Below are 26,966 nucleotides of genomic sequence, written 5' to 3'. Positions count from 1 at the left end.
AGACGGGAATCTCATAAAGTCCGGGGAATACGCCATTATGCCCACGCCAAATCGCCATGTAGGGATATCAAAGGTATCCAGCAAAGACCCGTATGCGCAGTATCATAGCGCCCTTACTACGCGCGTAAAGAGTGAACCAAAATAAGTTACATAAGCCTGAATAGGCCGAGTGGGTAATGTTGCTAATGCCTAAAGAGAGCATAGAATTAAAATGTCCAAGTGAACGATTCTTTAACATCAAACGGGATCGAATGTCTATAGATTAAACCGGTTAGTGATTGTCAATAAGAGTCAACGAGATAGGTAGGTCGTAGGGAGGAGATCGCTAAGCGAGGGGTGGGGGGATGCTCACCTGATATCAGTCGCCGACGCCCCTATCAGCACTTTAAATGTGCCCTCCTCCGCGATCCATGCCGGAACTGAGTCATCATAGTATCCAACTGCGTACTTATCCAGCGGGATGATGATATGCTTAGTTTCTTCTGGCTGGAGCGATACCTTCTCGAACGCTACCAATTCTTTCTCGGGGCGAGGCAGCCTCGACTTGTCGTCTCTAACATATATCTGGACCGTCTCTGAGCCAGCTACGCTTCCGGTGTTGGTGACCGCCATGATTAGGTGAATTGGTGCCGACTCCGTCAGTGTCCTCCGGCTAAGGGACGGTCGGCCATATTCGAACGTCGTATATGAGAGGCCGTGACCGAACGGGAACAAGGGTGCGATGCTCGTCCGATCGTAGTGTCTATATCCGATGTATATGCCTTCACCGTATAGAACACGTGAGTTTTCGCCGGGCCAGTTGTGGTACGCGGGAGTGTCTTCGATTCGCCGAGGGAAAGTTGTCTATTATAATTAGTCGACAAGATCGATGGGTTATTGAGGACTGCATAACTTACTGGGAGTTTACCACTGGGGTTCCGCCGCCCGAATAAGACGTCTGCTAACGCGTTTCCAGCTTCTTGGCCCTGATACCAAGCCTGGATGATGGTCGGTACTTGGTCCGCCCAAGGCATGGTTACCGGTGAGCCGGATTGATTGACTACAACCGTTCGCGGATTAGCCTTTACGACAGCCTCGATCAAACGATCTTGGCTTCCGTCGGAAGGGAGGTCCATCGTCTTTCGGTCATATCCTTCGGATTCCCATTCGGCATCGAGCCCAACAATAACGACGGCGACGTCTGCTTCTCTTGCTGCGTCTACAGCTTGCTGAAGATAGTCGACCTGATCTTCCTCCTTGAAGCCGAGACGGCAACCTCCGTATTTATGTGTCATGTTGAAAATCTTCTGTTTGGCGATTGGTCGAAGCTCATTCGTCATCTCCACTCGTAGCTGTACTGGCCTTCCAGCTTGCATATCGACGTCGACCATATAGTCGATAGAACCGTCAAACATCGCCTCACCTTCCTCCGTCCAGTTCCAGAGGTCGAGAGCTAGCTTTCCATCTATGTACAGCCTTCCAGGACCGACACTCATAAAACTGATCGTGTGCTTTCCGGTAGTCGTCGGTGTTATATAAGTCGTCGCTATAGCTGACCATTCGGGGCCGAGCTGGGCCAGTGGTGCGGAGTCCCATAGGAAAAGATCGGTATTCGTCCTTCTCTGTGTGACGATTACGTTGCCCTGGAACTGATCTCCCCTAAACCAATCAAGAGTCACACCCGGCTTGCCCGACTTGTCAGTACAGAAGGGCGACGCGACCGGAAGCCATTTATGAATGTGGCATCCTTGGGCATATACGACTTCCTGTTGTGCCGCTGCCATAATGCTATCGAGCGGAAGCGTGTTATAATAAGGGTTAAGACTAGCGCTACCTCCACCGCCGGCGATGGCCCGGTTGGCGTTCGGGCCGATGACCGCGACTTTGGTGGTTCTAGGGTTGAGTGGCAGAATCTGCCCTTCGTTCTTTAACAAAGTTAGACCCTCTGCTCCCGCTTCACGAATCAACATCCTCGTCTCTTCTCTGTCGTCTTCACGCTCAGCTTCTTCTGCCGACATATCATCTCCCTTGGTGCGTTCGACGAGAGTCAAGACGTTTTCTGCGGCGATATTTATATCATCAATCGTAAGTTGACCATCGTCGATGGCTTTTAGGACCTTGTCGAAGCGCCACTTGGACGAAAAAGGGAACTCTATATCACACCCTGCCTTTATCGACTCAACAGTCGAATTGACACCGCCCCAGTCGGACATGACGGTTCTAAGAATCCCAAATATCAGCCATCGATCTTAACTTGGATAGAAATTAGACTTACCCGTCATAACCCCATTCTCCTCGCAGTATATCTTTGAGCGTGTGGTTATTCATGTCGGCGTGGGTTCCGTTGATTAGGTTATACGCAGACATGACGGCCCAAGGGTTCGCTTCTCGTACAGCTATCTCGAATGGCCGAAGATACAGCTCTCTCAACGGACGTTCCATCATCGCTGAATCGATAGTAAGCCGATGAGTTTCCTGCTCATTTGCTACGAAATCTGTCTGACTATCAGTCGAAGTTCCGAATGCTAGCAGGTAGGTGGTAACGAACGCTTAATGGTCGCAGCGACTCCTTTAGACTGCAGCCCCTGTATATACCTAGAGGCGAGCTTGCCAGTAAGGAGCGGATCTTCCGAGAAAGATTCGAAATTTCGGCCGCCGAGAGGATGACGATGCATGCAGACTGTGGGAGCAAGAAGCACATTGGCCGACCTGGCCCTGACCTCATCGGCTAAATGCTGACCAACTGTGTATAGCAGATCTTTGTTCCAGGTAGCCGCAAGCGAGATACCACACGGGAACAAGGCTGCCTACGCAAGGATAATTATTAGCAAGGTCTTATAACCTCGAGATCTTTGACCAACCTTGGTACCCCCAACAAAGATGCCTCCCCGGGCGCCATTAGGGCCATCGCTCGTCTTGATAGCTGGGATGCCTTTAGACGGTATCGACTTTGTCCGCCAAAAGTCCGCAGCAGTAAGTAGCGATACCTTGACAAGTTAGCAATATGACAGCATCGAATTTCTCTAATTATATACCTTCTCCTCGAGGTCCAGTTGGGCTAGCTTCTGTCTAGCTAGCAACCGGCAATTTTTAGAGGTGGTAGCTTTTGGAAATGGACTTCCGGGAGGAGAGAATTCCGTATCTGGTGTCGTGTTGCTTCCGACGCTCTCATACGGTGATGCGTTGGGGTCTATCCCATAAAACTGCGCGTCTTCAATATGCTCCATATTCGAATAATGGCTGAAGACGTCTATTATTATAACCAGCTTTTCCAGGAAAATAGTCGTACGTGATCCACAGCGAGCCTTTATGTCTTCGAAAGTTACTGATATTAGTTAATAATGAGCTAAGAGTTTGCAAATACGTCGAGCAGACGCTAGGATATCAGTCAAGAAAAGGCCCTGTAGGGCGAAGCGAAGTCTGTCGACGAACCCGGTCACAAGGTAATCTTTTCACCGGAAGTATAAGGGGAATCTCGAAGGTTATATGAGTTAAGTATAGCTTCAGGACCGAATGCCAAGGTCGAGGAGATCTTACTTATGTATCAATGGGAGGAGGCAATACGACGTCACGGCTAAGACGATGGCAGCTATCTATCAAAGTATACGATGAGACCTTCGGTACATACGAAGGCAGGGGTAATAGAATTCGAATGGTACTATGCACGAGATACTGACTAGGAGGACAATGTGGTATTTCCCATAACGGACGTCTTAGGGCCACCGCCCACAAGTCGAGTAGGCCGTCGAAGGATCGACATGTTATCAATAGGTTTATTAGTTTCGATCAATGGCATATGCCGCAAAGCCGCCGAGAAGTGAGGAGTGGAGATAGAGTGTACGTCCTGGAGTCGACGTGATCTCTGGGTTGCTTTTAGTGCAACCATTGTCACTTGACAAGTCCGTCTACGAGGGACACTATATTGCTGGTCCTAACTAGGAAATACCCACATCGGTAGGAACGGACCGGAAGAGCGTTGTTTCAGGGTACTTGAGAGAAGACGAAACAAAAAGCACGCCCACGCAATCACGTTGGTGTCGCGCGAATAGAGTGGGGGGCCGCTACGGGAGGTCTTATCCATTCGGACGTGGAGTACGGGGGCAAGGGGTGGTATGTCGGACAAGGCGGTCAAGCGAGCCAAGATCCCAGCAGCGGATCACGAACTGAAAAAAATGGGTGGAGAGATAGCCACAGGCAAACGGTTCCTGGTTATATACTCTTCTTTCCCTCAAGTGGAAATATGACTGTGACTGTGATTAGCTAGTGTATATCACGGTAGAACGGTTATAGATTAGGAGGAGATCCACAGACCCTGCGAGTTTATAAGTCGTAACCCTCCTCTATTACACGACATATATTCGCCGGTCATTGCAACGCTTCCTAGGCGAACCGGATGGGTGGTTGAAGCGTTACCTCACTTCTGACCCAGCCACCTAAAAGATTTGGCCGTCTACAAGGCCGCCGGAGGAGTCGAACGGAGTATAGAGCGAATCGGATCGCTTTGAGCCTCGGGATACTGATTGACACTGCAAGTCCTTCTCAAGTAAGGCATTGGAGTCTACGCAGCCGGCCGTTCTATCCCTAACCGGTTCAGCTAGTCAATAACCGATAAAACGGTACGTTCATAAGAGATTCCAAGAGCGACTAGGAGGCTCAATGTATACCGAAGAGCCAGATATTATGAATATCAGACCAGCATCCACTTTCCGTTGGTCCGGGCTTGAACGATATGGATCTATATGGATCTTGGCTACGTGTTAATGGCGAGGACAAACATGATGCAATCTTATGAGAAACCCCCCCAAGATCCCAGATCCCATATCGGTAGGCCAGAGCGGCGCTGAGTTGAGAATGATGGTTTCCTAAGTAGGTAGTCAAGGAGTCTGAAAGACCCATATTATCAACCATCGCATAGTGAATGCGTTGAAGATCCGGTAGCGTGCGTACATATGTTTATAGGTACATCAATGTTGTATGCATGTACTTAACATATGTAGGTGATCATGCATTTGAAAGGCAGGATTTCTCTGTTAGGAAAAGTTTGAGGTGGTTTTACCAGTGGTAATCGATGGCTCTTTCCGCTAAGTGGGAAAGATCCACAGCTAATGAACCTTATGTGACCCGATTAACGTATCGGGTTCACGGCCCGGAAGCACCCCAATTGGGAAAGACTAGGAAGGAAGCGCCGATTGTCCAATAGTAACGTTTTACCTTATTTTTTTTTTGCAACTCCATAATATCTTTCAAATCTCAAGACGACGAGTCAAGTCTATACATTTCGTTATCCTAATCTGGATCGAAGTATCCTACCCCTAGACTAAACATGGGGATATCCACATTCATGCTTACAATATGCACATGTACACTATGCAGGACGGCGCCATTCAGACGTATGCTATATACTATGTGAATAAGTCCTGCAAGACAGGGTCCGTTTCCACGTGAAGCACCTTACCTTAGTCGGGTCTCGGTATACTATACCAAGCTCTTCAACTGGACCTTCTTCGGATCCAGAAACAAAACTAACTCAATTGTTTGTGACCGAAGTTATTTCCACCATACCCGATCGATTCGGCCCTGTCAAGTCCTCACATTCGTATAGATTTAAGCATAATTAGAGATTACGATGAGTAAAATGCTTCCGATTTCCGAGAGAAGTAGTCCAGCATTATGGATGACCTATCTACCAATGATCTTCTGCATACTTTCTTAAACGCAGATAAATTAAATCTAATACTTCTTCACCTAGGTGTACAACGGTGGTTCCTTGTCGAACCTAAGGTTGATCAAGTCTTATTCTGGAAGTCCGATCGATAACTCCAAGTCTTGGCTACTCTGACAGCCCGACCCGCACGACTTAAGACCCCATGGTAGGTAGGAATTATCTGGGGGTCACATACTTTTACCCGAGTTCCCGGACGCTCAAAATTTATAGTCATGGCGTATCTTCACCTATCTTTGATGCCACTATTTTTTTATATTTCTTTTTCACCTAGCTATTATACACCTCGCTAATCTGTCGGCTAGTGCGTTACAGAGTCTATCTCAAAGGATTGACCAACTGATATATGTTTCGATGACGCAACCCGCGCCGAGATCCGCCTTGGAGCTATGAAGCTCGAACCCGACTCTCCTCGGCGGGCCGTCTGACCCACACTAGTTCTAGACGGTCCTTAGGCCTTAGGGTCGTGCGCCCCTCAAGATCTTTCCCCACCCCGGCCCTATTCCGCTTTAACTCACGGGCATTTTGTCAGCATGTACTGTCTTTACTCAGCTCTACCGTAGGCACAAGATACTTAAAACCGTAGGGAAGCGTTATAATCAAACTAGCCTCAACTTTATTTCCTAGATGTTATGATGAGGCCTACCGTGCTCACAATATCTGAATAGTTCCTTATATTCCATGCTAATAGGTGGTAGTTGAATAGTAAGGTTGTCACCTTAGGTAATATATCAAGCCGAAGCTTCGATAGTAACGCCTGTACACCATAAAGGACAAGGTGAGCCGTGATGAGGCTCATTAGCTTTGCAGTCTTAGCAATCCTCTCGCTTTCATATGAGTCGTCATATTCGCATTAGCACCGTTGCTTTGATCGACTTGGCTTCGGCATATATATGAAACAAGGCAGGTAGATGCACAGATTCGTTCTAGAAACGAGTTTAGTCGTTACGATTCTCGATCGCATAGTGGGTCGTCACGACCACGAACCAGGCGCGACTCACCTCGACATGCAGGAGAACAAGGGGTGGAGCTGATCAACTTCCCGTCCCGTACCACTGTTCCATCCTCTCGAACCTCTTCAGAAGATAGCCGATGTTGATACGAACTGATCTCCTATGAACGAGGCTCGCTGGTAACCCCCTAAGAAGACCAAGTCATTCTCGTGGTAGACTATAAAGCCGATTGTGAACATTTCGGTATGTTCGACCGGTTTATTAATCTCATCTCGGTATTTTACTTTTTCATCGAGCAAATATCACACTCGCTAGCTGCATGAATGGCTACCAAATTGTGTCCGGATTGGCTCGGAAGTTTTATCCGTGGCCTGCTAGTTAATATATTTTGCCTGCAGCCTACATATTGTGGCTGAAGAGAAGGGCATCACTCCTACCATATACGGCCTCGCTAGATACTCGGAGGCTTAGAGGTCACATTATTCTCGTGTTGCTTCGATTTAGCGGTTGGCTGACCGACTAATGCAACTCGGTTCCCATGCAGCATTGTGCCGTCCGTAATTCGGATCCAAGTATCCAGCTACGCCTTGACTTTCTTACGCACGTGGTGCTTATCAATCTTATCCCAACGTCCTATGGCTCTTAATACAGCTCTTAGGACTCATCGATACGGATTCAATCAGGAGGACCATTCGACATTCCGATGAAAAGACTCCCATCTAAAATGGGATATGCACATGTGGGGACACTTTTGATAGCCATAAATGCAATCCAGAGTGCATCATATCATTATTGCCTTGGCGCGGACCAGCTAACCCGTTCGCCCTTGCGAGGTAGCCCTTGAGCGCACATTCCTAGGTTATATTAGAACGCCATCTATGTTAACGCTTACGGGAGTCCTTATCACATAGTTGGTATATTACAACGAGATTCAAGTTCCGGCTATTCACTTGTTGGAAATCCCTTGGCTGCCTACTGGCCGGTACGCATCTGCAAGCCTGACGGTCTTGTCCGGAGTTTGTCGCTTCTGGAGATACCAACAAGCGTCGATCCAAGGTTGCGTATTATATGGCTGGTTCGAATTGACTTCTGTTACCTTGGTATCCCTCGTGGTGCGTCGTGTCGTTTATAGTTTGTATACTCCGATATGCATGCCGGCGGCTGATGCTCCCCAACTGCAGCTCTTAGCTACCCTCTTCGGCTTTGCGATTACTATCGACACGTCATAACATATATCGCGGACTACTTAAGTAATAAGTAGCTCCCATAATAAACCCCCACGGGTTCGGATAGTTTAGGGAGGTCACACTACTTTGAACAACCAAATCACAAATCTTCGCGCCGCGTACACCAGCTTTGCGAGATTGGTCTTTCCTTACAACTCCCGAGGTGGGAAGCCTATTATGCGGTGAGTTAGTTTCGCAATTAGGCACGTCTAGCCGTCGGTCACGGATACCTTTCCATGACTCTAGATGAACGACCCTTGATGGAGTAGGGTTGTATACTCGTGCCAGCGAGCTTCTAGAAACATAACTATTAGGGGTCATGCGAGAGATGACCTTTGATTAAACACGAGACGTAGACAAGGTAGGTAGCTAACGTATGTTTTCGCGTAGGAGCATCAAGTAAGAAACCCGCAAGATCTCAAGAAAGAAATCTAATAACACACGATCTCTTTACTAATACCCTCCCCTTGCCTGATAAACCGTTCCGCTGGGATGAACGGCCCCTCTTTCGCTATCAGTCTCGACTGCACACGCTCTCGCTTAGATGCGCAGTACCTACTCAACAATAGCCGGAAGTTGGTAAATACTCCCCCCCGCATAGACAACTTATCCGTGGCTCGACCATATAATAGTAACCTAAGGCTCATTTATATTTCGGCCTTGCGTCGCTGGATCCCAGCAATGTAGGTACGAACCTATAGAGGCAGGTAGCTAGTCGGTTGACCCACGTATACTACGTTTCTCCTAGCCCTCCCTCTCTCACACCGACATTCTCCAGAGTACCTTACGGCAGCCTGCAGATCGGTCCTCTCTTGTAAGTTTAAAAACATCTTTAGGTCATCCGCATCCAACTTGCTTCTCACGGGTGGGAGTATCGTAACAATCGACGTACACTACCGACATACACCACACGCTTGGCAGCAGATACTATTTCGCGCGAAGATGAACTGTTACGTCCCGCTCCTCCCGCGGCCAGGGCCCAGGATGACACCTACATCGTGACCGCTACTTATGAATAACCATTTACTTCGTCCGCCTGCATGAGCGTCAATGAGGGTATATACAGGTCTGCTTCCCCGCCTCTAAGTGGCGATAGAGATGCTACGACAACAAGTAGTCACGGTTGGCGCATAGGTGCGGTAGCCCTGCAGTTGAATGCCCCTGGGTCTTAAGTTAGTTTTATAGACCAATACAGTAATATCTCCTTCAGCCATCGCTGCTAGGGTTATAACCTATATTCATTTGTCTCAAAAAGTGAAGCATGGGTTTAATCAAGTATACACAAAGTGCTGCCCAGCCCAATAACACAGCATGAGCGCGGCTAGCTCGCCTAGAAAACATAGAAATACATGTAATTATTCGTACATAATATAGTGAGGCAATGGTGGCAAACCATACCATTGAGCTCCCTAGGGGGCCGGTGAGATCGACAGACTAGGCCGCAGGCAAGGAGACCACTCCGACTCCAATCGAAGACAAGAGTATTACCATTGTTATATCCGCAGGGAAAAGATGTGTTACTAAGGCTATCGTGCTTGTAATTCGGCTTCGATGTCTTTTGATCGTATCCATCATTCTCATCAAACCCCTTTAAGCAAGCTCGATTACTACATCCCATCCCCCTATTCCCGAAGAAGCCCGCTTGCAACACCCTAAAGCCTAGGCTTCCAGGAAATAATATCTTAAACGGAGGATAGTATTTGTTTGTGAGGCAATGTCCCGGATCTATAGACGAGGATGCTTCGGTGCTCGATTCGTGTGATGTCTCACGTACTACTAACCCATGGCTGAGGGGAAGACCTCCTGTGACCGGTTTTTGGTACTAACGCAGGGATTTGGCGAATTTAGAGCGCTTACTGGATGGCGTTGAAGTTCTGGGTAGTATTAATGGCAGGGCCATAGTCGTATCCCTTCAAGATAGGTAGACGGAGAGGAGCCAAGTAGACGATGGTAATGACAACAGCCTTGAAGGGTAATTCTACCCTGTCTATACTGATAGAGAGGTAGGGAAGGCTCGCCCGCCCCTTTCTGTGTTGAGATATGGTACCTCTTGCTCCTACTCTTTGGACATTTCGACATATTTTGTTGTCTTGTCAACGATGTCACGAGAACTGGACATAATGTGTTGCTAGATACCTACTTGCTATCATCCTGCTACAATTACATTTTCATTAGATAGAAATATTTCCCTCGGGCCGTTCGTATCTCTGACTGGCATAAATGATTGTCTAATTCGTTGGCTCGGTGGTGAAACTGTTAAGGTAGCTACTTTATAAGTTACTGGTGATGAATTTACCTTCCTGTTCACATTGTCCCCATTTTCTCAATTCCCATATTTATACTAAATTTCAACACATTTTATATGAGCTTGAGTCAGTATATTGTTTGATCTGGGCCAATCAATTTCGTTTATATATCTTGTCAGTGGTAGGAAGGTTACTAAATGTTAGGAATACTATCATGAGTCTCCGAGAAAGCCGTCAATGAGTGGCTCTAGCCTTTGCTTATACCTCATTTTTAACTATTTTAACTGAAATATAATCTGAAATCTTAAGATCTTAGACGTTGTTAAGATTCTGGATAGGACAATGATACATTTACTACGCATAGTCATTATTATAAGTAGGGTAGAGTTCACTGTGAAATAACGAAGTTAGTTCTATGCTTCTTAGTTCACCTCGTGACAAATATTAATACTATATTGGACATTTTGTTAACAAATTTGCTGATGATCCCAGTGGTATTATCTATATGAGGTCTAACATACCGACACCTAAGATCATAGTTCCAGAACATCGAAAAGCTAGTTAATCATTAATCCAAGTATAACATATAGTATTATAAAATCCATATACTCTCAACAACGTATACTTCATTCACTCACTTAGGTACTCAAGTAAGAGAATGGGGGAAAAAAAGAAGGAAAGAAGGTTTATGATAACGAGACAAAGTTCGGAAGAACCAGTCTGACAAGAATATATTAAATAACTCCCAAGCTAAGAATGAACCGGCAGTAGAAAGTGAACTCTCACAGACAAATATGTCGAAAAATTATCAGGGTAAGAATACTCTAATGATACGATGGTGGTTGTTCCTTTACCGATTAGATTGGCGAGTCCAACTGTATCTGAGAGTGTCTACTTACGGAATATGACATAGAATTATATCTATGGGACCTTCGGGGAGTTTTACTGAACCTATGTAATGTCATTTTTCGGCCATTTGTGATCGAATGCCTCAATAGGACTTCTCCGTGCTACATGTAGTAAACAGGATAACTGTAATATGTCATGCTGAGGTGTGACAAAGCTCGTCGTAGAGAATAGAAAGGTGGTCACTGTCGTCAGCTTCTAATGAACTCGGCCTAATAGATTTTGTTTAATATAACAAGGTAAATGTTCTACAAGATGTTGGCAAATCTCACAGCCCCGCTTCAGGCTTCACTCCGCCGGCTTGGAGAGCACTTAGATCTTAGCTTAGACAGTACCCCAAAGGCCGTTAAGGACCGTCATAGCAGGTGTGTCAGGATTCTAGATGAGACATCTAAAACAAAGAATACTGTTGGTATGTATAGCTGTAGGCTCCCATAGCTAGTTTAGAGTTCCTCGCGGAACAACGAAGTTGTTTTCTGGCTTCTTAGTCTACCTCATGATAGGAAGCGGATCGAAGAATAAGTAGGCAGTTAGCAATGGGTTACGGAATGCGTAGAGAGAAGCTAAAACCGCGATGTAAAGTATCCCATTTTCCTAAAGACTCTAATTTAGGGAGAGTTAGAAAAGTAAGTTATGTCACTGCTGTCAAAACTTCAGGTCAAACGGTAATTTTGGTGGGTCGTGCTACATGGGCTCTGTGCGTGAGTTTAGGGTGGCCACTGGATTTAGATTTAATAAATGTATTTATTTTGATGCTCAAGCATTTGATAGTTGGGTTCGGTTGTAAACTTTAGTCACAAGAGACGTTGAAAGGGACTGTGGGTGGCGGTTGTAAGCATGCTGAGTAAAGGGGCTTTATAAGAGGAGGGATATTATTTATCCCTAGAAAACATACTACCGACTTCTTTAGTTTTCGTCATAAAAGATTCTCCTAGACCTTCGATCCGTTTGTCCGTTCAAGGGAAGATATAGTACCTAGGTATTGATGCTATTATTACTTTATGTATTACCATCAAGGTCGTTTGCGATGTGGGAACATATTGCGTGCTCTTAGTAGTTCGATAGAGACCCACAACCTAACGGCATATTGGGACCCAGGGAGACGGTTGGTATTGATATTGTACGGAATGGGTCCTAAATATTGGGGAATAAACACGATCTGATAATTGAGGTGTGCATTCCAACACACGAATAATTGTTGAAGTCATTTGATAATGGGTCAGATTGATATATAGGGGTATGTAAAATCAATTGATGTTTTCTTCAACGTTAAATGTTAAATGTTACGACATCATAAGATCATAAGGTTTCCTAGGTGCATAACCTAACCTAGGTACCTATGTCCACTACCGCCTGCCATCCGGTCAGCCCAATTTTAATGGAAACTCCGATCATTTGGTTATACATACCTAGGTACTTCGTTACTACCATAATACGTGCATATTCCGCTCTACATATAAAACAGACCAATGAGATGCTACAATTCAAATAGAAAGAACAAGCGGCAAACTTCTATGACATAATAGCGCCATCAATCTATCAGAAATTCCCTCTTTCCTCAGGAAGCTAATCATACCTAGCAGAAAGGCGTCAAAAAAGGTGGCGCACCTGCTACTAACATATACGAAAGTATTATATTTTAAAAAGTCATTTTATACCTAAACCTACCTTTTAAAAATTAAAGAAAATTATTATAATATAATTAAGTTATGAAATAATAATTGGATATTTTTTTACTTTTTATATTAGCTTGGATTGGTATATAATTATAAGTTATATTATTATTATAAAATATTAAATATTAATGAAAAACCACTTCTATTTAAGGGCTTATTTCCCAATCTTAGACTAAATAGAAAATATAGTAAAATAGGCCATTATTAGGGCTATCGAACAGTATATTTCATGATTAATCTAGTCTTAAATTGGCTGAATTATAGCCGTTAGAAGTTAGAGTGTTTTTGGTATATTTTGGTAGGAAGCGCCACCTTTTTTGACGCCTTTCTGCCTAGGTAGAACAAAGATCCTTCCACTTAACTGCGCCTGTCAGGTCTGTGCTTCATCTGATAACAACATCCCCACCATTTGCGATTTCCGAACAGTGCTCCGACCCGAGCTTGCGTTTTGTCCATTTACATTGATGTCTGCACGTTCTGCACGTTCTTCACGCCTGCATATACATATGGATCTTTGATCTCCCGTTAGGCTCCATAAGATAATCCCCTGCGTTTTCCTAGAAGAAGCAGAACAACCCCCCAATTCTTCCACTTTTACGTCTCAGAAAATCCTCGTCTGTTTCGTCTGTTTCGAAACGTCAATATTTCGTCGCCCTGTCGGCTACCATTCAGACAATAAATACCAACGTGCCGACGGTCGCATGGCTACAACAATTAGTGTCTAATAGCCATTTGGGCAGCGACTAACAGATAACTACCTCTTTAATTACAGACTTAACTTTTTATTTTATCACACCGAGTAACGCTGGACCGGTCTAGGTTTCTAGATTGTCTAGGTGAACCCGCAACCCCGGGCTACATATTGCCACTAATCTTGTCCCCCTTATTTTTTTTTTTTTTCTTCTTCCTCTGTCATACATAACTGCAGTTCAAGAAGCGAACGAGCTCCGGCTCCATCATATTCCTCAACAAACCTCTATCGATTAGTCCAGCACCAAAACCGACGCGATGGCTTGGTCGAAAACTACCCGGATCAGCGTAATGCTGGCTATTGATATCGCCTTCTTTCTCGTGGAGTTGATATCAGGTTTTATGGTTCATTCCTTGGCGTTGATGGCAGACGCGTTCCACATGTTGAACGATATCATCTCGCTGATTATTGGTCTGTGGGCCGTGACTGTCGCTAAGAGAGAAACTACCAACAAATTTTCTTACGGCTGGGTTCGCGCCGAAATCCTTGGTGCTGCTTTCAACGCTGTTTTCCTAATCGCCCTTTGCGTCTCTATCATTCTCGAAGCATTAACTCGGTTCATCGAGCCTCAGGAAGTCTCGAACCCGAAACTCATTCTTATCGTGGGCTGCTGCGGGTTGGCTTCGAATCTAGTCGGGTTTTTGGTTCTGGGAGGACACGGGCACGATCATGGCGGTCATTCCCACGACGATGAGCACGATCACGGACACGAACATGTTCACAAGCACGATAGCATTATAGCCGCCGAGGAAGGCAGAGTAACTGCTACCGAGGCATTGGTAGACGAGAACGCTCCGGTGGGAGGTATACTGCCCGAAGTTGCGGTAGCAAGAGCCCGTGCTGCGAACGCCTCGCCAGAGACCGTTCGTCACATTCAATTCGAGCAACTAGGAAGATCAGATCTCCAGGATCGATGCGCTAGTCGGAGCTCCGTTCCTAGGGGAAGAGAGCGTCGACGTGCAGGTAGCCTTAAGCATAGCCGCTTAGCTAGTATTGATGACTTCAGCATCCACCCAGCCAGCTTTAGACAGGATATCATCGAACATAGTCGATCCAGCCGTAACGAGGAGACTGACGAGAGTTCTATTGATGATAATTATACGGACTCTCCTATTCGTGAGGAATCAGCCATTGACGAAACCACACCCCTGGTATCAAACGAGCGTGTGGCAGATAAGGCATCCGCTCACAAGGGTTACTCAAGCCGGTCAAGAAGTTCTCATCATCATCACCGTGGCAGACGTGACTCAGGGACTCACTTGGACCACCATCACAACAGGCCGGCGTCTAAGTCAGGGAAGAAGGGACATGGTCATGGTCACAACCACGCCGACATGGGCATGAACGCTATGGTCCTCCATGTCTTGGGTGATGCTCTAGGAAACGTTGGTGTCATTGCTACCGCTTTGATTATCTGGCTAACTGATTGGTCGGGACGATACTACGCTGATCCGGCTGTGTCATTATTTATTACCCTGATTATTCTTAAATCGGCAATTCCCTTGACGAAAGCGACAGCCCAGGTGCTGCTACAGGCTACGCCAGACCACATCGATCTCCAGGACATTAAAGAAGATATTCAGGCTCTACCAGGCGTAATTAGCTGTCACCACGTCCACATCTGGCAGCTTTCCGACACAAAGGTGATCGCATCGCTGCACGTGCAGGTCGCGTTCCCCATCACGAGTGAAGGGGGAGAGAAGTATATGAAGCTCGCTAAACAAGCACGGAAATGCCTTCATGCCTACGGTATCCACAGCGCCACTATCCAACCCGAATTTTGTCTGGAGCAAGACTGCGTTCCCATTGACGACGGCTCTATGACACTTGATGGGCAAGCCTCACCACGTTATCCACCCGATATGTGTCTTCTAGAATGCGTAGATGACTGCGTGGGCCAAGGTTGCTGCCCACTACCTTCCCGGACCGGCTCTAAGGCAGGCTCGAGCCGCAGGTCTAGTCACTCGGCATCTCATGATCACAATGGGGATAGCGATCACGGACACGGACACGGGCATGGACATGAACATCACCACTAGGGGGGTGATTTGGTCGATAGAAAAAAAAATTACTTGTAACTTTAGACGTTCATTAACATTGGGCTGTCATTATGGTGTGGAAATAGTACGGTCCTGCTCGGCTCTGGCTAGACAGACTAGATAGGCGTCTTTTTTGTTTTCTAGTACCAGGTCTAATAGTGTGTAGGCGTTTAGGGCAAAAAGGGAGGGCGAGGGCGAGGGCGAGGGCGGTCAATCATAATGTACAGATTAGGCTCTGAAATGCATATCTCATAATGCAATGCATTTCATTCCTTGCGGTGCTCGTGTACATATAGTCTTAAGTGTATGTAACTACATGCTTTCTTCTATGATTATTGTATGGACTAGGTTAGATGTCTACCTAGGTAACTGTATGCCTACGATATTAAAGATGAAGCGGCTCATGATATAACTCATCGCGGATGGATACCTGTCGTATAACTTTGGTATTATGTAGGGAGTTATATTCCGACGTAGCATTCCACGTGGACATTTGAAACTGCGCGTTTGCTTCATTCGCCCCCTTTGAAATTTAAGCATAGCGCACGGACGCTTATTTTATTATTAGCGATTGGATTGGCCTCATCGTATCTCACGTCTGCGTCGACGAGTTTTGACAGTTATTTTACGATGTGTGGTATCCGAGTATTCTTCCACATGAACCACAGTACGTTTATCTATTCCGTATGCTATATATCATTACTACCGTAATTTTATGAAGCATAAGAGCCGGTGGTATTCTACGAATAATTGATCGATTGATTGATTGATTTCATACAGCTCGCGTATCTTGCGTTTGATCATCTCGTCTAAGCATTGAACCCGTCCGTAACGGGCAAAGGCATGAATGATCGTCTGACAAGGTGCGAACGCCTGCGAGCTCTCTCTCTCTCGGTATATACTATGTATATAGGGGAGTCTGTAACGTATCGACTGGCTGTCCCCTGGGCATATCAATCATCCCTCGCGATGCATGGGCTACTGATCGGGGTTGGATTAACCCCGTTCACGCATTCGCGCTCGGGATGGCTACGCCGGTGGGCGTGGTGTGAAACCGGGTTCGGTAGGTTAGAATAATTGCATCGATGTGTCTGTCTGTCTGTCTGTCTCTAGTTTTTTTTTAGTTTTTTTTTGAAAGTTGCTTTTCTCTTTTCCGATTCTATACCGCTCTTTTGACAATTTTCGCGTTCTCTCACTTACTCGTTCTTTTCGTTTTCTTGGCTCGCCGGTTCGGGATTCTTGTAATCTGTTCGAATCTGCTCTAGTTGAGCGGTCGTGTTCCATTCTCTGAGAGCTTGGTTCTTTCTCTTTTCTTCGAGTCGTTCCTTTTTTTGTTAGGTTAGGGAAGCTATATCGACGATACCGTCATTATGAAGGTTACGAATACCGCCGCTGCTATAGCGGCGTACGTTCTCTGCTGCCGTGACCTGGTGTCGGCTGGTCCCGTGCAGAAGCGTGGAGTGCTGGATCCCTTGTTTGAAATTACGACTCTTGGTGGCATGACGTTTAAGATCAGTCAGGTTCCGAATAAGAAGTTCTACGGCCAGCGTAAGGGAAGGGGGTCTATGGCTATCGCGAGGGCGTATTCGAAATATGGCGCTGCGATTTCTGATGATTTGCTTTCTACTATAGAGGAGATATTGAAAGAGCTTGGTTTATTAGGGAACGATGGAGCTGGCAACAACACAACTGCTGATCCTCAAGGTAATAACCATTCCCCTCGCTTTTACTGCCTTGGCTTATCGGTTTCTAGGCGAGGTAGCAGCGGTTCCGCAGATGTTTGATTCTGAGTATTTATGTCCGGTAGAGATCGGTACTCCTCCGCAGACTTTGAATCTGGACTTTGACACAGGTTCGTCTGATCTGTGGGTATTTAGCTCCGAGACACCATCGATTCAAGTTATGGGTCAAGATGCCGTATGTATTTGTTGACTCCTTGGATCAACCGTTACTAACTTCATTTACTCTAGTGGGATATTGAGCAGAGCTCGACGGCTAAGCTACAAACGGGGGAATCATGGGCTATCAGCTACGGCGATGGCAGCAGCTCCAGTGGTAATGTCTACTTGGATAAGGTCTCAGTCGGTGGAGTTACGGTTCAAAACCAAGCAGTAGAATCTGCTAGTAACGTCTCGGTGTCGTTTACACAACGACCTGATACAGATGGGCTTCTAGGACTGGCATTCGGTTCTATAAACACGGTTAAACCTACTCAACAGAAGACTTTCTTCGAGAATGCGGTATCAGATCTCGCATCTCCTCTATTTACAGCCAATCTGAGGAAAGCAGAACGTAAGTCTACTACAAACCAATGCTTATTATTATACGGATAGTATACTGACAGATCATAGCGGGAAACTACAATTTTGGTTTCATTGATACAACTGAGTTTACGGGACAAATCACGTTTGTGCCTGTTAATTCGTCTTCTGGCTTCTGGCAGTTTACCTCTGAGGGGTACTCGATCGCCGGCTCAAGTGCTGTTTCTGCCCCGCACGAAGCCATTGCAGATACAGGCACTACCCTCTTGCTTCTCCCACAAGAGATTGCAGACGCGTATTACTCGCAGGTACAGGGAGCTGTCAACGACGTAAGTGGAGCAGGGGGATACGTCTTCCCATGCTCTGCTTCGCTGCCGGATTACACGGCGATGATCGGGAGTCACCAGGCTGTGATCCCCGGGGACTTCATCAACTTCGCACCCGTAGACGGTGACACGTTCGAAGATGCAACGACGTGTTTCGGCGGTATACAGGCTTCGCCAGCAAATTTCCCGCTTGCTATTTATGGGGATATCTTTTTGAAGGCGCAGTTCGTAGTCTTCCACGGTGGTAATAACGAACTTGGATTTGCTAATAAGCCCCTGTGAGGGGTTGGGCTATAAGCTACATACATATATGTATGTATGAGTTTGGTATAGACCTGGTATTAATTGTTTACTCGGTATATATAAAGTCTGGAATTGGTGGTTCATATTATGAATATACACATTAGACTTTGGTTATAACTGTACTTTAGTCTATCCTTAGGGTTGATGATCAGATTCATAGCCGGTATAAATCCAAGGCTTTCTAAGAAGTTCATGTAAGTTGCTTACACCTAAGTGTAAGTACCTAATTAAATCCCAAATATCACTTTAAATCGGATTCGTTCTCACCTATTAGAGGCGAAGTCATCGTTAGCAATTCAACATACTTCGTGAGAGGTCTATTTTGGTCTTCATCATAACCCGGTCGAATCCCTAGTATCGAAACTCAGCAAGTCAGCTTCGTTGTTGTTGGTTGTTGGTGGGGTTTTATCGCCAACACTCTTGGGATTCACCCTCTCGCCTGACATCACACCACTTGTTGATCCTCAGCCGTCCTCCGGTTACCGTGAGTGGTCGCACTGCCTCGGCTGTGATAGTCACGAATGCGTAAATAAATAGTAAAGATAGTAACGGACAATATCGCCGTTTCTCCATTCATTTCCTGGTCTTATTAACCATCTTCTCACCAACACACCCGGGATAGTTTAAATCGGCCCCGGATATACTTCCTCTTCGCCGAGCCGGTTGTGTCCGATCCGAGTTGCATCTCACCGTTATAATCCCCCCCTCTATAACTCCCCCAATACAAACTCCACTTTCAGTCACCCACACCCGGACCGGACCACTTACACGCGCAACCACCACAATGAGCCTCCTTCAACAGAAATACGCAGCCCTCATCAACCCGGACGTCCTCCGAGCCCACCAAAAGCCCATCCTCCTCGCTACTGGTATAACCGCCGCCGTTACCCCGCTCCTCGCCTACGCATGGTCATGCTACCGGGAATGGCTCACCCTCGGCCCCGGCGGCATACCCTACCACTTCTTCGGCTGGCTCCTCCAAACCAGCTTACACTTGATCGCGCGCTCCGACACCCGGGAGCCCCTACCTGGGCCGTACAAGCGGTTGGAGGACGTAGCCGCCATGTACGGTGCCGCGGCGACGAAATCGTATTTCGGGAACGGCCAGAGCCAGATTCCAAAGCGCAAGGGCGGCCGCCCTACCATCCCGACCTTCGTCGCGCCCCAGCGGCAGACATCGGACATCGCGCCCGCAGCCGTCGTGGCCGCGGAGAAGGCGTTCCTGGATGCGCTGGCAGCGGCCAACACCTCGCTCTTCGAGGCCCGGAACAGCAAGCTCGAGGGCCCATTGCACCAGGCCTTGTGGCTGCGGCTCCCCTCCGCGTCGACCGCCGACGACGCCGAGAAGCAGAAGACCCTCCAGGAGCTACGTACCCGAGTAGGCAGGGGCTCAGACGGGGAGTTCGCCCACGTGCACGGCGAAGGGAGTGTTCATGTGACGCTCAGCCCGGCGGATGCCAAGGCTGCGATCGAGGCCGAGTGGGCGGAACGCCATCCGATAGCTGGTGTCTGGGGGTCGCGCGCTATGGTGCCGTGGGGTTTCGTATTAGTGTATGCGCCGCGCGACGAGGCTGAGTTTGCGGTCTTCCGCGAGTTGATGCTTGCTGGAGCGCGGTATGTGACCGAGGGTGCTGGAGTTGAAGTTGTTGCTCCGGAGTGAATGTGGAAAGCCTGGGTAAGGGGGAGAGGGGGGGGATGGAAGGAGTAAAGGATGTGTATTGTTGGTTGGCTGGTATGTACTTGCGTACTTATTTGATATACCGAGGTCGAAGTATATGTTACCTCGTGGTGGACCTGTCGAGGGGAGTTATATTAATGTGTTTGAAGCGTGTAGCTTGTGGCGTAGTAGTATATGCGAATGTGTGATGGAAGATACAAAAATCCATCGGTACGGAAAGCGGTTGGGACAAAGGAGAGATGTGTATAATTACGAGTATACTCTTCTCCTTTTATTATGAAATTGTTGCGTTATTATTACTAGTAATTGCTTTCTCCTGAGCCTGTATTGTACTAGATCTGCTTGAGTTACCGAGTTGCTAATTTTATTAATAGGCTGCATCACGATTCTACTTTAATGACGACTCTGTAAAGCGCTATGATATCCAATTCTATTAGATATATTCTTCGTTTACAAACCACTAGGAATAAATTTAAGTTGTACAATGCATCTAATGTTCTAGCCCCCAAGAGGGGGACGGGCAAGATACTCTATAGTACTGCTGATGGTATAGTTCAAAATTATATGTAGGTAGCATTTACTACTATATCTATGTCTATTTATCGGGTATCTTTACTGGGACCTACGCTACGACACCGAACAGCTGCGAGCACTTCGACCTGAATCTGAGATAGGCAACCTTATTGAAGAGTCTGTTTATTGGTGTTACCTTTGGCCATCTTTTGCTAGAAGTATGTCAGATCAACAAACTGTTGCTCGTCATATTTCGATATGCTATGGCATGCCAAAAAGCCAAAATCTATCCAGATTATAAGGCGCACTCGCAGCTACCGCCTCTTCCCCTGTACGCCATAGGTAAAAACAAGACATAAACAGGAGTGGGTATGATGAACTGTATGCAAGAAAAAAAAAAACCTCGCCCTCCATGCCTCTAGTCGCTAATCATCTTTCGTTAAACATAAAAAAATCAAGAGAGACGTTTCGTAACAGCAACATGATGGTAGGTAACTAATAGTCGCCTAAAGCGTTACGAGCAATACAATTTGCTCATTCGCTTCCTTCCAAAGGTGTTGATTATCATGGTCTCGTGGTAGATTGGCGCGTTAAACAAAGGAGAGCAAGAAAACGTATCAGATCGGAGACAAAACGTCACCTAAACGTAGTTGTGTATGGACCTTCGACTTTGACGTCTCTGATCCCATCCGGCATCATACGAAGCCATTCGGCCCAGCTCTCAAGGTTGACCACGTCCTCGGTCAACCGCATCGAGAATGTCAACTGAGGGCCATGAGGGTTCTCGGGGTACAGCGCCCGAGGTGGTTGCGGTGGAGATAACGTAATCGAAGGTAACCTCGAGTAACCCGAGATTTGTATGTGCAGCGGCGAAGGGAAGCTTAGTATCACCCCCTTCTCCGGGTGCTTGTCTTGGATGATCTTGGGGTAGACGGATAGGAGTTTCGAATGCAGCTCGGCGGCTGACAGGGGATTCGGAAATCGTTGGGTGGCCCGTGTTCGGAGTTGGTCAGCTAGCGTTCTCGTAAACCCGTTTCGGTCCAACACGTCAAAGTAGTCTTCCGAGGATGAGGCCGCAATGAGCTCCAACACTCCCTTCTGCCGTACCATCTTTGAAGACGGAAAGTATGCAGCATCCATTACAATGAGAGTGTCCGAGCGCGCTTCCTCTAATATCTGTTGTATACCGCTCCATCGAATAGTCGAAGCCTTCGCACGGTCCCGAGAACTATCTAGGGTTAGATCGTCGGAAAACCAAATTTGTTGATTTGACAGCTCACCTTGCCAGAACCATCTCCCTATGCTCGTCCAAGTAACTATACCCGTTGTAGTACACAATTTTCAGAACGTCCCTGGTGTCGCTTTTGTCCGTGAAATCATTGATTATCCGCGAGAGCCACCTCCACGAGTTGGTACAGCCGTCCGACGCGGACGACGGAATCTTGAGCACCTCGTACGCAAAATGGTAGTACTTATCAAAGACCCCGGCCAATTCTTCTACCGCGGCTGCCACACCGGGGTGCTCATCATCCTGCCAGTAGATCAGAAGCGCGCAGACGCTGCTGTAGCGACTGCGGTAAGGCGAGGATAGAATCCTCGACGCGGCATTCTCGAGCTCTACCTTGATCGAGTCGATACTTGGCAGGGGTGCGAAATGGTTCGGTGCAGCAGCCAGGGGAGACGTGGAGATGGGCTTCTCCAGCCTCGGGCCTGACGGAAGAGGCGTCCGGATCCTAGCGTCGCTGAGCGGTGGCCGCCCTGGCGTATTATGAGCGTTGTTAGGAGTAGCGGGGGTGGAGTCAATTTCCATCTCTTGAGGATCTTGGGGGAAGTGATGTCTGACACGGGCTGCATGGTTTGGCGCGGGGCTGATCCGGCGACCAGGCAGGGGCGCCAGCTCCTGCAAAGGGCTGGAGGAGCGATATTTCCGCATAGCATCTTCCCACGTCATATTATGATGGTTTGGGTGACACTTGAGAGGGTAATCATGTGAGCGTCATATTGCTAACGGAATTTAAGGTAGGCAGATCGTAATGTGTGACTTACAGCAACCCTCCGCCTTCTGCAGTCGGCGCACGCGCCCAGCTTCCGAATCAGTGCGGCTTTCTCCCTCTGCTGGGCAGATAAAGGTCCCGTCCTCCTACGACTAGCACGACGATTGTGCGAGATCTCTGATCCATCCTTGACCGAGAAGATGGACTGTGACGATTCTACGCTATAAGCCGTCGAGTTAGTGTCATTCGAGACATTGGAGATTGTCGTCGTATCGGTAGTAGTTGTCGACGTGGATGAGCCCGTGTCCTTCCTCATCGGCGTCGCCGACTGGCCTGGTGATGCTGGAAGGCTTCCATGTCGCACGTGCTCGGGGTGTGCTCCCTGGTGTGGTTGAAGTTGTTGCTGAGCAGGTTGATGATGATGCCCGCCGGACTGTGATTGCTGCTGTTGTTGCTGCTGCTGCTCATGCTGATGAGAGACGTGTTGACCTCTATCCTCACTCTTGCTGTCTTTAGGAAATGACTCCGACAGACTGGGTGCAGGATGCATGTCGTTCTAGGCACTCACACAGCGATAGCACGGCTACCTCATAATGAAGAATGATGAAGACGGCTCGGAGGAGCGCGAGATGGGAAGTTTGAGGGATTCGAGGGATGCTAGCACCGGGAGTGGAGAATATTAAACGAGGGTGATAGCAAAATTGCCGCGAAGTGAAGAAAGAAATATGTAAGGATATGTACGAATATGTATAGAATTAATAGACCGTTAATAGACCTGTGGTTAACAGACCGGGAACGAATACAGCTGGTACCGTAGATCTAGCTTCTAGACGCAAAGCGTAGGCCGGTCTGGTCCACTACCTAAGAGATGTAGGTAAGGTATATGGTAAGTATGTGGTAGGTATGTAGAGGTAGGTATATGGTGTGTATATGGTATATGGTGTATGGTGTGTATATGGCGTATGGTGTGTATGGTGTATGGGCATCGGACGTATGAGATGGGAACGATACGGTTGTATGGTTGATAGATATGGCGATTACATGCGACAAGGGCAATTATGCGACTGGTCAAAATGTTATGTACCTAAGGTATAAGGTATAAGGTAGGTATAAGGTAGGTATAAGGTAGGTATAAGGTATAGGTTAAGTAGGTCCAATACAATACAAAAAGGATACTACCTACATAATAGATAATAGAAGGGAGTAGTAATAGAGGTATATAATTCTTTAGTAGGTCCTTAGTAGCCCGTAGTAGCAAAGCCCGTAATAACTAGCCCAACTAAACTGCAACTTCCAAGAGAGATAAAAACACAACCTTGGAAAGAAAGACCTCTATAGAAACTTAGAAACATAGAAACGACGAGGATCGTGTGCGGCTTCCGAGGCACTGTAATACAAGGATCCAATGAGAGCTCGAGTTGCGGTTCCTGTTAGGTACTTGTACTATGTAAAGATTTTGAATAGTGCGGGGCCGAGTTCTTTCCATCTTTCTCACCTACCTGATACATCACATCCAAGTATCTATACCACTTTAGATCCTAGAAGGAGTACTTTACCTTGACGATTCTGCATGGTACTCCCAAGATGGCGGCGGGGCCGGTGAACATCTACTTCATGTACGCGGACATGCGACTACCTTTTCTTGTTTGCTAGTTACCTACTATCTATGTAGCTCTAGTCTTTTTTCTAAGTCCCTCTAAGTCTATCTTGTCTTAGATCGTCGTCTTCTCTTTTTTTTTTCTCTTCTTCTTTCCGTTCTCTTTTAATCTTCGCCCTTCTCAAATACTAAAAAAAAAAAAAAAAAGGGCCGTTACGTATCATTCCCCGAAATTACAGCTTACCAAGGTCAACTTGTTTTTATTACCATTATGTACGGTCTAAAGACTTAATTACCAACCGATAATCTATATCGGCCGATAATAAAAAGAAAAAACACATGGGGGAGCGCCCAACTGCAACACAGCGAGACGTGAGGTTGCTCTCATGTATCGTTTCAATCTGATTTTGGCCGTGGCTACGGCGGATCTCAGGTAAACACGTGGTAGTCCATTTTCTATCCATTTTTCAAGTTGCCCGCCAATGAATCTCTCTACCCACCAATCAGCGTCAGCGCCAGCGCAGACGTCGCAGACATACAGCCCAGAGAGACGTGACACTCCGAGTGCCCACACGCACCCCCCTAGCCCGTCGACCGTAGGCTCTTTCGGTCAAGAGGCGAGGCAATGCGAGGCGACACAAGATCAGACACGTCTGCGCTGTGAGGCCACACATTACCTGCTACCTACCGACATTGCCAATGCATGCGAAGGATGGGAAAAGGGAGGAAAAAAACAATTAGATACCTTACCTACCTTATTTACCAGGTTTTTTTTTTTTTTTGTCCCGGACATTTCCTCCACCTGCTGCTACGTCTACGTCCACGTCCTTAGCACGCGGGTTGGCCCTTGTCCCGTTATTTTCTGCTCTTGTTTGTGGCCGTCTGCCGCCCTCATCCGATGCTGCGAAATGCAAATCCGTCACAGGCGAATATGCATCCTTCACTCGGTCTACGACGCGATGCCATGGATCAGCCCATGCATTCTGTCCCCCCCGGGTTGACTGATTTGTTCAGCCGATATGAGCTTCATGCAATTGTTTGTCATCTGATAGTCGATTTCCGATCTACGATGGACTCGAATCCCCGTGACCAATCTCTATTTCGTTTTTAACTACTTATCCATGTCTATTCAATCTCTCCGGGTTACGGCTGAACGAAGATTTTGTGTCACCCTCATACCGATCCGCGTCTAGGGGTAGGTGTTCCTGTTCCTGCTCACCTTTCCCGCACCCTCCTCGGTGGCTGGGCTACTGGTCCCTTTTCGGTCAGACACGGTCCAATCTCCCCCCTTTCCGTCGTGTTCCCCTCCTTTACCGTCTGGTAGACATTGCCGAAGGTAGAGCTCGGCGCCTTCGATCTGCACAACTTGAAGTGCAGCAGAAGCCTATCGCGCATCCTCAGCCCTGGTACCTCCTTCGGTCACAATTTCTGCATGTCTACGTCGTCTTCTTGGTACGTTACCACTTTATATACTATGTCCCGCCGCTTCTGGAAGGTCGGTAGAAGGTGACTGGACGGAGGGGGCCCTTTCGGCATCCCTCACCGAACCCCCGAGCTGGATTAGACGTAATCTGATAGGATAAAAGCCTTCGCAATCACGTCCTTCGTGGGGACCGCAAGCTAGGTATGTTAAAACTCTTGGCAAGACTTACCTCCGCACCAGTACCGGGGACTGCGAGGGGGTTAAAAAACATTACCTGTTCCTCCCGGTGACAATGCCAATCAAGACTCCCGCATGGGGAACTAAGGGCCGCTCTAGGAGCCGATGCTGCTCGTGGCTGGATTAGTATATAGCACCCCCCGCCGGTACGTCCAGTAAAATTATAATACCAGGCGCTTGGGGGGCCAATTTAAGAGGATTAACAGATGTTCCTAGGCTCGTCATAAGTATTCAAGGTTCCCCCGCAATGGACGCCGTCCGATAGAATTGCCTCAAATGCCCGGTCTAGGATGGACCTCGCTGAGAGTTTCCTGACGAAGCGGCTCCCGCCTCAAATTGCTCTACAAATTAGATCTTTGGATTAACTATGAGACCAGTCTATCGGAATTAAATCCGATCGCTATTAACCGAGTTCAACATATCGGCCCTCGCTCCTAGCATACCGCAGTATTCAAAACCTAGGGTCGTTGTTTGGATTGTCTGGATCATCTGGAGTGCAGCTCTCCATAGTAGGAAAATTAGCAGCTCAGCTATTCGTGTACATTGGGCACTCGAATCATCTGTCACCACGCCATTGGCCAGAAACGGCCTCGCATGTTTGATAGGTAGTCACCTGCTGCGCCAATGAAGACGTGACGAGGACAGCGAATTCGAGAAATAACAACAAACCCCAAACGATCTGATATTCAGCTTCCCCTTTCCGGACCTTTCCGCACCGGTTCCTACTCCGGGAAATATAGCTTTTCTACTACATTTGCTCTATATATTTCCGAATTTTTATAAGCGCGATTTTCTTGAATATGCTATGAGCGACTAGTTATCGGTGGATTATCAGTATTATACTGGATCGTCCTCGTGTCTTGTAGTTATAGTCTTTGTCAGCACCGTGTAAGCCAGCAAAAGTTACAGTCAATATATTAAAGATGCACAGGTAAGCCTCCTGCGTGGCCCCTATATCCGTGTCAACCACGTCAACTAGAGCTAGATGTCTATCTATCGTTATTCTTAGGGGGCTTAAGTACACGGCGTCGATGGCTTGGGGAGTGTCGTACCAGTAACCCAGCGCTGTCAGCTCCAGTCCTACCCAATGCTGCTGGTGTTTGTCTGAGGCTTAACAGGTAGGCGTCACGTTATTA

General features: G+C 47.2%; 5 protein-coding genes across 5 annotated transcripts; 3 read left to right on the top strand and 2 right to left on the bottom strand.

Moving 5' to 3' along the window:
* Positions 1 to 206: 206 nt before the first annotated feature.
* GL218_05989 (Beta-glucosidase B) lies at positions 207 to 3,206 on the bottom strand (the record flags this gene model as incomplete). Its single annotated transcript, XM_033582684.1, has 7 exons — positions 207 to 255; positions 353 to 843; positions 897 to 2,199; positions 2,255 to 2,474; positions 2,528 to 2,786; positions 2,841 to 2,966; positions 3,015 to 3,206. 7 exons carry the CDS (start codon positions 3,204 to 3,206, stop codon positions 207 to 209), a joined length of 2,640 nt encoding a protein of 879 aa, XP_033434045.1.
* Positions 3,207 to 13,716: 10,510 nt separating this feature from the next.
* On the top strand, positions 13,717 to 15,498 carry GL218_05988 (Zinc/cadmium resistance protein; the record flags this gene model as incomplete). Its single annotated transcript, XM_033582683.1, has 1 exon — positions 13,717 to 15,498. The coding sequence occupies one exon, from the start codon at positions 13,717 to 13,719 to the stop codon at positions 15,496 to 15,498; it is 1,782 nt and encodes a 593-aa protein (XP_033434044.1).
* A 1,370-nt stretch (positions 15,499 to 16,868) lies between these two features.
* On the top strand, positions 16,869 to 18,367 carry GL218_05987 (Aspartic protease pep1; the record flags this gene model as incomplete). Its single annotated transcript, XM_033582682.1, has 4 exons — positions 16,869 to 17,202; positions 17,252 to 17,415; positions 17,469 to 17,790; positions 17,850 to 18,367. The coding sequence occupies 4 exons, from the start codon at positions 16,869 to 16,871 to the stop codon at positions 18,365 to 18,367; spliced, it is 1,338 nt and encodes a 445-aa protein (XP_033434036.1).
* An 805-nt stretch (positions 18,368 to 19,172) lies between these two features.
* GL218_05986 (putative phospholipase carboxylesterase protein) lies at positions 19,173 to 20,048 on the top strand (the record flags this gene model as incomplete). Its single annotated transcript, XM_033582681.1, has 1 exon — positions 19,173 to 20,048. One exon carries the CDS (start codon positions 19,173 to 19,175, stop codon positions 20,046 to 20,048), a length of 876 nt encoding a protein of 291 aa, XP_033434035.1.
* Positions 20,049 to 21,215: 1,167 nt separating this feature from the next.
* On the bottom strand, positions 21,216 to 23,123 carry GL218_05985 (uncharacterized protein; the record flags this gene model as incomplete). Its single annotated transcript, XM_033582680.1, has 3 exons — positions 21,216 to 21,807; positions 21,860 to 22,551; positions 22,626 to 23,123. 3 exons carry the CDS (start codon positions 23,121 to 23,123, stop codon positions 21,216 to 21,218), a joined length of 1,782 nt encoding a protein of 593 aa, XP_033434038.1.
* Between the last annotated feature and the right edge of the window lie 3,843 nt (positions 23,124 to 26,966).

Source organism: Daldinia childiae (assembly GCF_008694065.1).
Source record: "Daldinia childiae strain JS-1345 chromosome Unknown Scaffold6, whole genome shotgun sequence".
NCBI lineage: Eukaryota > Fungi > Ascomycota > Sordariomycetes > Xylariales > Hypoxylaceae > Daldinia > Daldinia childiae.
This window is presented reverse-complemented; position numbering and strand designations above follow the sequence as displayed.